Source organism: Arabidopsis lyrata (genome assembly GCF_000004255.2).
Source record: "Arabidopsis lyrata subsp. lyrata unplaced genomic scaffold ARALYscaffold_1, whole genome shotgun sequence".
Classification (NCBI taxonomy): domain Eukaryota; kingdom Viridiplantae; phylum Streptophyta; class Magnoliopsida; order Brassicales; family Brassicaceae; genus Arabidopsis; species Arabidopsis lyrata.
Genome location: NW_003302555.1, coordinates 25,642,194 through 25,655,144, shown reverse-complemented (window position 1 = coordinate 25,655,144; position 12,951 = coordinate 25,642,194). Strand labels below are relative to the sequence as shown.

The following is a 12,951-nucleotide window of genomic DNA, read 5'->3' as shown; positions in this document are numbered from 1 at the left end:
AACAAGTACTCGTCCAAAATTTTGTTACTTGCAAGTAACTTGACCCGGCTTGTTACTTGCAAGGTAACTTGATTTGGCTTGTTACTTGCAAGTACTTGTTACTTGCAAGTACTTGTTACTTAAATCTTGAAGTCTTGAACATTTAATTTAAATAAAAAACCAATCTCATACGTATTATAAAACATTCAGAATTTTAAACATCGTAAAATCGCAAAACATCCTAGAATCACAACACATTGAAAGTTCCAAAAAATAAGCATTTTAAAACAACTTGGTTCAAATTGAAATCTTGTCTCTATCTTCCTTCTTGAGTTCTTGTCTTCTTGATTCTTTTTTTTTCCATATAAATAAAACCAACATAACAAATGTTACTATTAGTGTATTACGCTTTAAAACAAAACTTGAAAATCATGAAGTATCTTGTAATACAAAACGGGACGAGTAGCGGAGCGAGTAACGGGGCGAGTAACGGAGCGAGTAACGGGGCGAGTATCGAAACGGGGCGAGTAACGAGCCAAGTATCAAAAAAAATTATGATACTTGATACTTGACCCTTACTTGCAAGTAATGGAATTATACTACTTGGTACTTGCCTTGACAACATCGGGTACTTGTTTTTTCAAGGCGAGTACGAGCCGAGTAGCGAGTATCAACCGAGTAACGAGTACTTGTGCCCAGGCCTACTCGTAAATCATGAATTGGCTCAGCTCATGCTCATGAAATTCCCAAGAATCCTTCATTTATTTTGTAATTAATTTTTCAACTAAAATATCAGAAATATTATTAAAGTTGATAAAAAGTAAAAACTAAAAAGTAATGAAGATATTATACTGAAAGAGTAGGAAAATCAACGTATACTCTTATATATGTACAATTTTTACTAGGGTGTCAAAATGAGCTCGTAACTCATGAATTGGCTCAGCTCAGCTCGATTTTTCATGAGCATGAGCTCTATTTTTTTGGCTCATTTAATAAATGAGTTATGTGATCGAGTTTTTTTTAGATCGCGAGTTATGAGCGAGCTTTAATGAACATGAGCTAGCTCATGAGCTCGGTTTTTTTAGATATATATATACTAGATAAGGATCCGTGCGTTGCACGGATTGCCGGTCAAGATTATTATTCTTATATTTTTATTTTATTTTTGTAAGGTTAGCTAAAATTCTATAAACATATATGATTTAGAAAATACAACATAATTATTTCTAAATATAGATTTATTAGCATAGTACGCAATATAAAACATTATTTGTAGTTATGTTATACTAATTTTCAAATTTCTATGTTTCTCTCATTACATTTCTTTTATTTTTGTTCGAACTCTTCTTTCTTTCTCCTTCTCTCTCTCGTCGGATTTATTCACCACCATATCTTTATTTTATTTTTTTCTTTATCTACATTTCTCGCATTTGTTGGGCATCACCACTGAGTCTCATTATTCTGACCCACCACCATAACTAAATCTCAATACTATCACAATCACCACCACCAACAATACCGAATCTCGCTAATTCCGACTCAATACCTTCATCAATATTTACCACCGTTACCACCACCAAGCTTGAACCACCATCATCAACACCAACACTACTTACCGTCTCTTATCCCCTTTTCCCAACTTCTCTTATTACTCCACCTTCTTTTTCTCCTCCGACATTAGACCAAACCTCTCCAACAAAAACTCTAATCTATGTCTATCGCCGTTCATCATTACAGTAAAACCTCTATAAATTAATACTCTATAAATTAATAACCCATCTAAATTAATAAATTCTCCCGGTTCCGAGTTGGGACCAGTGTAAAATATGACATAAATCGATAAATTAATAAGATAATAATTTTTTTGAAAATCTCATATAAACATATGGTCTCATCGATATCATAAATTAATAATTGTATAAACTTATCAATATATATGATATAAATTTATATATGTCATATTTGAATTACTATGATATATATTTAAAATATTCTATGTAAAAAATTTAATAAAATATGACTTTATTATTCGAAAAAAGTTTGTGTTGTTTTTTAAACTTAATAATTGATTCTCTACTTGTAATTAGTTTTTAAAAGATATTACTTATAAAGAAAAAATTATTAGGTAGAAATATTTTTAAGAAACAAAATTAGTAAAATAATTTATCGATAAATTAATAACTCTTTAAATTAATAAAATTTGCTAGTCCCAACATTATTAATTTATAGAGGTTTTATGGTATTAATTTTCCTCAATTGCCATATATTTATTAGATATGAATATCACATGCTAATTTTAGAAAAACATCGTGATTCGAAATATTTTTTTTTTACAATTGATATGATATAACATCGTTAAGAAATTAGTTTGCTTGATGAGAAAATATGAGACAATCTATTTGTTTATTTAAATGTGACTATTTACAATCTTTTTCATATAGGATTATTAATTGATTGTATAATTTTCTTAATTTTTTTTTCTATTTTTAAATATTTTTCTTGGAAAAACTCTTATTAAAACATATGTACAATCTATCTATAATTAGGTTTCTAAAAAAAAAAAATTTGTTTGCTAGATGGCAAAAAATCTTATGAAAATATATGTACAATTTCCTTATAATTAGCTTTTTACATTTTAAAACGGTTTAAATTTATAATTTTTTATTATTATCCTTTTACTTTTTCTTTCTTTTTAAAAGGAAAATTTATTTGGCACATGTCAAAATCTTAGATCGAAAAATTTGGCACGTGTCACGATCTCGTGAGTTATTAACTTTGAAAACCATACTTTATATAATAAGATATATATATATATATATACAAAATGTCAACAGAAGCATATATATCTTTTCCATTTAAATTAAACAAAACTAGAGTTATTCTATTAGAAAGTTTGTGTTTTGAGATTATTTTTTTCTTGTATTTATTTTCATTATTTAACTTTAGAATTAATTATGTTATTGGATTTATTTTAATTTTTTTTTAAAAAAAGTTTACAATATTTTTGTTATTATATTTATTTGCTATGAGCTCGCGAGCTAGTTATTTAACTCGCGACCAAGATGATCTGAGTCCGAGTTTATATATTAAAGATCATCTAATAAATGAGCTGAACTGAGCTAGCTCATGAAATGCCCGAGTTCATTATGAGTTCAGCTGAGTTGAGCGAGCTAGCTCATTTTGACACCCCTAATTTTTACGGATCTTTTATATGTGCTTGATAAATAACTTCCAATCATATAAGTTTTTTTGTGAGGGTAATATTTTGACATAAAACATGTAAATTTGTTATTACCCTCTATAACAAAGTTTTTTTTATGGTGAAAATTTAATTATTTTGTTTCTGTTAGCAAGAATTAGGGTATATTAGTAAGATATTCAAATTTAGTTTCAGACTCGTAACGAAGTTGTTGCTATATATGCAAATATAATTTTTAATGTAAATTTTTATTAGTTCACAAAACATGCGAAAGGGTTCACTATTATTAGTGCGTTATATCTACATAATACATCATATTATCATATTCAGATAATAAAGTAAGGAAAAGCTATTGTTGATCGGAACTGGCCGGTGCTTCCACCGTTACGGTTGCAGAACGATCACTTCCTTGCCGGCAAAGTCGCTCGTACTCCAGCGATGACCTAATCTTAGGCAACACAACTTTACCGGAAAACTTGAGGCACAAGGCACATGTAATGATCAGTATAGCAGACAACATCCAACTAAACTGCAGATTCGCCAATGCTTTTGCCCTAACCTCAGCACCAGGGGAATCACAAGCCACCGCACCACTATGAACAACACTTCTTCTGTTATTGTCTGTAGAGGTTGACATGTTACTCACGCAACCTCTTGGAACATACTCTGGGACCCAAAGCATGAAGCCCATGTTCAAGAACCAGCATCCTTGAAACATAACCGAGATCGGGAGGACTATAGCCGCAGAGAAGGATTTAGGGAAAGAAGCAGAAGCTAGAGCCGAGGAGAAGGAGACGAAAGCAATGAGTTGGAGAAGGAAATGGTAGTGACCTTCAAGACCTGAATGATCAGTGGAGTGAAAATGAAGAAGGAAGAGTTCTTGAGCGAAGACAGAGGCAGAGAGGACTCCGATTAGACCGGAGAAGAGATCTGAGCACAGGGTTAGCTCGCAGAAGAGAGCGAAACACGCAAAGATAATGAGGTGGAGGAACATGGAAGCATGTTCTAGGTTGTCTGGTTTGAAAGAAGAGAAGTTGAAATTAGGGAAATCTAGGGTTAGGAGAGTGATGGAGAGGAAGGAGAAGATGAGAATCAAGATAAGTTCGAGATGTTTGAGTTTAGGGAAAGGGAACCAGAATTTTGCAGAGAATGTTTCAGGGCCATGAAGACAGTAAGATCTTATGGTGTTGAAGAGATGCCAAATACCAAGAAGAGCAAGTGAGAGACCGGGCACAAAGTGTCCTAGGAACGTTCCCATTCTAATGTTTTTTTAAGTTTTGATGGTTTCCAAAAAAAAAAAAAAATCTGTTAATTGTGGGTGTTGAGTGAAGTTTTGGTGAAGAAGTGGATATATATAGATGATAAATCATACTCCCTCTGTTTCGTTTTCTTTGTCGTTTTAGAATTAAAATTTTGTTTCATAATAGTTATCGTTTTAGGTTTTCGATGCAAATGTTTCGTGAAAATTCCAGTTTTATCCCTACTGTTTTAATGTTTCGGCCAATGAAGTTTTTTATAAAATATATTAATAAGGGTAAAACAAAAAGTTTAATGCTTTTTTTAATTTGTGTGAGAAAACCTTAAACGACAACTAAAACGAAACGGAGGAAGTATGTGGGTTGCGTGACGGTTAATACCACTAAAAAAAGCTGAGGAAAAAGAAGGGGAAAAGGTGGCTTGACCAATACGTAAGATTCTGGCGAAAAAATTAAAGACGTTATCAAAAACTTGGTTAAAGAAACAGAAACAGAATATCCATTTTCATAAAAGAAACAAATAAAGCATTCGAAAAGCAGAGAGGAACGTTGTGTAATTTATATTCATTTAAAGGGTTTTCTCATTTTATCTTTTTTATTTATTTTTGAAAAGATATAAACTTCTTTAACAAAAAAATGAAAAGATATCTTTAATATTTATAGATAGTGATGCAAAAGGTTCGTGCATGCACTTAATTATTGGCACGAAGTTTAGAGATGCAAAGTCGAGTGTGACTTCTTCGAATGTTGAGTTAGAAAATATATATATAGAGTTCAATTGGTTGGAACTTGGAAGGATTGTTTCAACAATTTTTAATTATTATGTATATAAAATTTTATGTATAAATAAACTGATTTGTAAAACATGATTAAATAATGATCACTTTTTTAGAGAAAACTTTGTATGACAATCTATCACTGGTATTCAAATATTCCTCCTTTGATGTAATACAAAAACAACAATAATGAAGAAATTGACCTAACTTTTGATTAGGACCCCAAAAAAAAAGGAGGAGCCAATGAACTATTGAGAATAGATTGGGGTCACTCTCCATAAACTCCAAGTGGAAACTAAAGAGTGTTTCCACTTAATTAGAAAATGGTAATTACGATGAATCCATTTACTAGCCAATTCAAATATATAACCAAATATGTCTTTCTTTATGTTTTCTGAATATAACCAAGTATACCTCTCTTTGTGTTCTCTAGAAATTTTTACCAAACTAGAAAGAAAATGTAAACGCATATTTGTGGCTAAGTCTATGTGTTCGAGTACGTATATGTTCGAGTCCGAGTATGTATGAGCATAAAGTAAACGACACAAAGAGTTTGTTAACGTGGTTCGGTTTTTCCTACATCCCCGGGACCTAGTCCAGAACAAATCCACTAGAACAAGATTGCAATTACAATTGCATATGATATCGAGCACTACTATGCCTATCATTCTTTTCTAGATGAATAAACCACCAATAGATCTTACATCATATCTGGTGGGGCGACGCCACACACCTTGTGTGCATCTCTCGAGAATACCCTGAGGCGCGCAAGTCTTCATGAAGCGCCCTCTTGTTATTTATAACAATTGCTCAACCCTAGAGTTGACAATTTTCCTATTCTACACTAATAGGAATTTCCTATTCTACACCAAAATAGGAATTGACAAATTTCCTTTTTCTTTATGGACAAGGAAACTTTATCTTCACGTTCTCATCTTGAATATACTATTCAAGATGTTTATCCAGCTCAGCAGACGTCTCTTGGCTTGTCCAAGTCGTCCCCAAACTTCTGTACTCCAACTCTTCAAAGCAGTGTCACAACTCAGCTTCCTATATTAATGTCGGAACTAGTTCAAAAACTATGTCAGACGTCAGATACATCCTTTGATATATCAGACTGCTGGTTTCTTGATTCAACACCATATATTCTCTGGTTTGTGTCAATCACAGTCACTTCCTCATTTCATCAATCTCATGACATTTTAGATGGATTATAAAACTCAGTCAACACAACATCTTCAATCTCTCCCTTGATGATTGAGTTTTATAATCCAAGCACCTTCTAGAAACTAGTCAACACAATAATAACAATCTCCCTCTTGATGAGGGCGTTTTAGAACCCAAGCACACACTCAATGCTTCATGTTTCGTCATCTATTCGACTCAAAAGATCTCACATCTTCATTCTCCCCCTTTTTAACTTAGTTTGATACTCAAGCACTCTATTCTTTAAGTCAAGCTTCAATCAAGTCAAAAACAATCTTCAACTCATTTCCTCATAACCAGAGTAACTCTCTTTATCTCCCCCTGCTTGAGTGCATAACTAAGTTAAAAACTCTGTGAAGATCCTTCAATGCGTACATAGAGCTTCACATCGTTAAACTCATGGTTAATACTTCTTGAAAAATCCTCTAACCAAAACCAAGATATGCTTGAGACTCTTCTTCATTGCTCATCATTTATCAACCTTGAGAGTCTACTTCTCATCAAACTCTTTATGAGACCTGTCTTGTTCGTGCTTTAGCTTTTCTCAAATCCAGAACGTCTTATCTTGACATAAGTGTTCACAGCTCATCTTGACGTCCATTTTAGTTGAAATTTGACATGCAAAATCTTTTCTCTGAAAAACTGTAACTTAACTTGAACGTGTTTTTCCTGAAAATCTGCCAAGTAGTCTCCTTCTCTTTGAACAGACTGCATCCTATATTACTTGCAGAAAACTTCAATCACACATGCTTCTTATCATTGATATTTCCAGTTTCTGAAAGTCCCATCTATTTTGGACAACTCAACCTTGGTTATCTTTGCACTGCTCAAACCTTCACATACATTGCAACAACCGCATGTCTCACGAAGACAAGACTAGAAACAGTTCTGAACTTAGAGCACTTCTGTAAAACTTCCATACAATTCTTTCTTATCACAGCGGAAAATACGAGAATCCTTCAAAAAATTTGCATACTCGTGTAGAAGAGAAAGACGATTGATGTTGAGTTCATGACCATTAATCAATGCTGAACTTGATACCTCTTTTAAGCAGCGATGAACCCTGAGCTCTTGCGTTATAAATAGAAGTCATCTTCCGACCTGTTTCTTTCTCTTTGCATCTATACAACACTGGAAACACCTTTTCAACAAATCTCAGAAATCAACTATTTGAGTTTCTCGAGCTTAGAAATATTGGAGAAGAAAAACCTTCAAACTCTTTCTCAGATTAATCAAAGCACATTCACAGGCTTCCTTTTGATTTTTAGATCTTTTCAGCTTCAACTATCTTACTTTCATCTTTGGGAGAGGTCTTTGTATCCGGCTTGGAAGAAGCAAGCATACTTTACACACAAATTTTCGAACCATATAAATAAAACCTTTTGCCTATATGTTTTATCAACACATAACTCACATGAACCATGTTTTTCTTCTCTAAAGATCATGATGCTTAGGCTGTCCGGCTTTGTTGACCGTCGACATCGTACAAACCCATGAGACTCGTTCCCTTCATTGCTTCTTTGGACTGAAACATGCTGCTATATAGAACAAAGCCTTAGAAATTTCTGAAATAACTGATCTGAAACGCCATCATTCAACTATGTTCCCGAACTCCGAATCCAGTGCCTTTCTATCAGAAACTAACTTCTCACATCTAGAATGTCTCTGCAAAAATTCAGCTCATTCCGAGTTTCTTTGGTCGCTCAGTTGATGTCTCCACCAGAACTGTTCAAAACTGATATTTTGAATGGACTGATTCTGGAACAGATTGAAACCGCTTGAATAAAATGCAATTCAACCGTCAAAACTTCAATCCCACCGTTGAATCTCAAGCCCATAATAACACAAAGTCCCCCATAAAATTTCAGCATGATCAACTTTTGGATCTCCAATCCTTCTGTTGAAGATGCTATCTTGAAACAGATTTCTGTAATCCTTTCCAGATCAATTAATAATCTTCTTTCCTTTTTTTTTTTTTTTTTTTTTTTGATGCAGTTTAGATCCTCTTCACCTTCACTCTTCCCAGACTGAAAGACCTTAACTCATATCTTCCTCAACTTGAAACAGTCCACCATCAACATGTTCCTAGAAAATGTAAAACTGTAGAGCCTTGGAGCAATATTAGTCCTAGTATACCACGGCGAATGGAAAAATGCTCATCTTGACAAAATCTTCATGAACATATGCTGTCACTAAGTAAATCTTGCTTTCATCACCATGATTTTGAATCAACAACAGAGGCATGATTCTCAAAGTCAAAGAACACTTGAACTGAGCTTCTTGATCTGTCTTGATGCAGAACACAAACGGAGTAGCAAACTAACCCAGAAAATTATGAAATTTGGTGGAGATATCAATAACAGTCATAGGAAGGCACAGGAAAAAAAACGGATCACGATTTGGATTTACCGTTTGGAAGTTATGAATGATTTTCCAAGACAGATCCAAAATGCTATAAACCTGCGAGCATGCAACTTTGGGAGCAATTTCCCATCAAACCACAAGGAACCAGACAACGATCTTTATATCATTGGAAAGATATCGCTCTCAAGTTTCTAGAATACCTTTCGTAGCTCAAATCCGAGGTCTGTAACCATAGTAACTGAAGAATAAAGTAGCAACCCGAGAAAGAAAACTGTTCTTGAAACCCGAATCTTCTTCTTTTCATCATTCTTTGATTTCTTCACAAATACCAGCGACATCTTTAAGAACCATATTTCATAGGCTCATCTTTGATTCATCTTTCTTTCTCATGAGAAGAAGCATTTGTAGAATTCTTTTTAATGATTGCACCGGAAGCAAAACAAAATCTTCAAGAAGTAGACATCAAAGCTAAACTTCACTTTTTGACTTAAAAAGATGTCGACTTCACTTCTGTGTCTTGAGGTCACAATGGGAACACACAAACATATCCACGCCTAGACTTTGAAGAACAACTATTGGGACTCATCGTTGGCATCTTTAGATCGAGATTCATTTCAGACTTCTTTTGCTGGTTTTGCATAAGCTTATTATGTAGTACTTCAAATATCAACACCGACCTTGTTAATTGAGAATTCTCTATCATATACCTTTATCTTGTTGGTTTATACCATCAACAGCGGTCACAACCAGCCACCACTTCCGTAAACCTGAGAAACCAGTTGGTTGAATCTTCATCTTGCTCTGTTTGATTTTGATTTCTGAATTCATCAACTTTCTCTACCATAAGATGATCAAGAACATCTAGCTACTGAGTCTTCTTTCCTCTGACTTGTGCTGACTTGTCACACTTGAATAAAACTTGAATAAAGCACACACTTATTCAGTTCCAGCCTTTTTCTCCTTTTTTTCTATCAATGTTCAGACGCCTTCTCGTTTAAGCACTGACATGATCAGTTTTGTATCTCATCCTTTTTCACTAAGTATCATAAGCAAAAACTCAACCAAGATTTAAATTCTACCCAATTCATGAGCTTTCTTGGAGTCTTCAAATTCTCTCCCTCCTTTTATTTATAAAACTTAGTGAAGAACTCATCTACTGATATGTGCTTAAACGTATGTTAACATAATCTTGGTGAAACGATCTTCCTCTTTAACCAAACAAGAACTTAAGAAAACTGTTTCACGTATCATACTCTAAGCCTTCCATATGAATCACTTTTGATCTTTCCTCAAATTGCCAAATCAAAAATAAGCTTCAAGAGTTGTCAACAAAACGCAAACATTCTTTCCCGTTGAGGAAACTGTAAATTCTAAATTTCGAATTCTTTACACTTGAAACTGACCTTTTTGATTCTCTCCTCTATCCGGAACCTCTCGCACTTTCTCTCGGAGGAGACACTCACAAATTCTTTCTATGATTCTCTCAATCAGTAGACAAGATTTCCACTTTTGAAAACCCAAAATTTTTCACTTCAGTGAATCTCAATCTCAACGGAGAAGAAGATACTCAAACTCCCCCTCTGAATCTTATAGAAGCTTCCGTATACTTTACCAAAAATTTCAACCCTTTGAAATGAGGAACCAAAACTGTAGATTGGCTTAAATGGAATTAGCACATCTTCTGATCTCAAGGCTCTAACCAAATTTTAGAGGAAGCCCATGAGACAGTTTCGATACGAGACAACCGAAGCTCGTTTATTCACCATCTCCGGTTACTTTGACAAAGCTTTAAAAAGCAATGTCTTCAGTGAAAAACTCACACATACAAGTGTCTTCTTTCTCCGATGATTGCATAATCACGGCCAGTTCTTTAAGACTGCAAATTTTACATGTGAACTCGACGACTCCGAATCTTTCACCAAGGCCATATTCACTTCTTTCATCTGAGATAGATGCTGACATTGTAGTTCCTTTTCAGTCTTAAATTGAAACCAGAGAATACCACTAAGGCTCAAAATGATTTCAGAATCACAAGTCTCTTCCACGGGCAAGCTTCACCATCACAAATTCTCTTCATGTTTATTCTAGACATGTGAATATTTCAGCCCTCAATTTCGCGAAATTGACCTCTCTTTGCTTCAACCAATAACTCCAGACATGACATCAATCCTCAAATCATGGCATCAAATCAAGCAAGAAAAAGATATCAAGCTGAGAACCTCAATTTTAACAGCTCAAAATATCTCTTAATCTTCAGCAGAATTTGTGACTCTCTTTATCTAAGTATCATATTGAAGAACAGTCGCAAACAACCGATTTATGAAACCCAGAAACTGAACATATATCTTCATCACGCTGAATCCAGATTGAGAGATTAAACTCCACCTTTCACCAATTCAATTCAAAACCACAAGACGATTTTTCGATTTGTATGATCAAACCCGAAGTTAACCCATCTTCTTGCAAGAACAAAATCTGAACCGAAAATAACCCAAAAAGTAAACCAGATACACATGACCTTTGATTTTGTTTCCAGAACCATTGAATTAAGGAAAGATTATATTATCTTCTTCTGATTTTGAAAAAAAAAATCACCTTATCTCTTCTTCATCGAGAAACATCTTCCTTTTAACTCTCCAAGTTTCTCTCCTAAAACAAAATTCACTTCTTCTTCTTCAAAACTCATGATTCTATTCGGCCCATCGATTTTTCAGATTTTGGAATTCTTCTTCAAACTTCCGAATGCCGAGAAAGACAAGAACATGAATAGACAAACTGCTCCTTGAGTGAACAACCCACATTAAACACAATTCCTCGTTAACTCCTCTAAGAAGCAATACAAGAGCACTCCAAAATCACACACAAAATCCCTTCGATTTTGTTCACCCTAGAGAAGACACCAGAAGTCAGTCCCAAAACCCAACATGTGTCTCTATTAAACCCAATCGTGAAACAAACAAATCTGAGTCAACCTTTGCTAGTAATTTTTCTCCATCGTGAAACACTGTTTCAAAACACGTCTTCCTTCTCTAGGCTTAGAAAAGAATCATTATTGGGCCAAAAGTTCCAAAAGCAAGCCCATGTTAGGAAAAACTCTTCTTTTCAACCGTTTCCCGACGACAATAGAAACAAGTTGTCTTCTTCCTTCATACAACTCTGATGGATAGCACAAACCTTCCTTAAGAGTTTAAGACATATTCCACCTCTGTCAAAATTCGAAGATATTCATCACACCGTATCTATCCTTTTCGCTTGGTCTCTTCAAAATCACACAACTCCGAATATACCCTTAATCTTTTTCTCTATATCTTCGTGAATACTCTTCCTTCTCATCTGCTTCCAGTTCGCAGTTAGCCACAAATCCAGGGTTATACCCGAAATAAGAACAGATTTCTGTCGAGCACCCTCTCTGATACCAATTGTAAACGCATATTTGTGGCTAAGTCTATGTGTTCGAGTACGTATATGTTCGAGTCCGAGTATGTATGAGCATAAAGTAAACAACACAAATAGTTTGTTAACGGGGTTCGGTTTTTCCTACATCTCCGGGACCTAGTCCAGAACAAATCCACTAGAACAAGATTGCAATTACAATTGCATATGATATCGAGCACTACTATGCCTATCATTCTTTTCTAGATGAATAAACCACCAATAGATCTTACATCATATCTGGTGGGGCGACGACACACACCTTGTGTGCATCTCTCGAGAATACCCTGAGGCGCGCAAGTCTTCATGAAGCGCCCTCTTGGTATTTATAACAATTGCTCAACCCTAGAGTTGACAATTTTCCTATTCTACACTAATAGGAATTTTCTATTCTACACCAAAATAGGAATTGACAAATTTCCTTTTTCTTTATGGACAAGAAAACTTTGTCTTCACGTTCTCATCTTGAATATACTATTCAAGATGTTTATCCAGCTCAGCAGACGTCTCTTGGCTTGTCCAAGTCGTCCCCAAACTTCTGTACTCCAACTCTTCAAAGCAGTGTCACAACTCAGCTTCCTGTATTAATGTCGGAACTAGTTCAAGAACTATGTCAGACGTCAGATACATCCTTTGATATATCAGACTGCTGGTTTCTTGATTCAACACCATATATTCTCTGGTTTGTGTCAATCACAGTCACTTCCTCAATTCATCAATCTCATGACATTTTAGATGG

The 12,951-nt window shown here is 34.6% G+C and overlaps 1 protein-coding gene across 1 annotated transcript; it reads right to left on the bottom strand.

Annotated features, from left to right (window-relative positions):
* Window positions 1–3,395: 3,395 nt before the first annotated feature.
* On the bottom strand, window positions 3,396–4,502 carry LOC9327574. The gene has a single exon (XM_021011075.1). The coding sequence runs from the start codon at window positions 4,434–4,436 to the stop codon at window positions 3,528–3,530; it is 909 nt and encodes a 302-aa protein (XP_020866734.1). The 5' UTR covers window positions 4,437–4,502; the 3' UTR covers window positions 3,396–3,527.
* Between the last annotated feature and the right edge of the window lie 8,449 nt (window positions 4,503–12,951).

Coding starts and splice junctions, on each gene's coding strand:
- LOC9327574 (XM_021011075.1), bottom strand. CDS start 4,436: ATGGGAACGTTCCTAGGACACTTTGTGCCCGGTCTCTCACTTGCTCTT.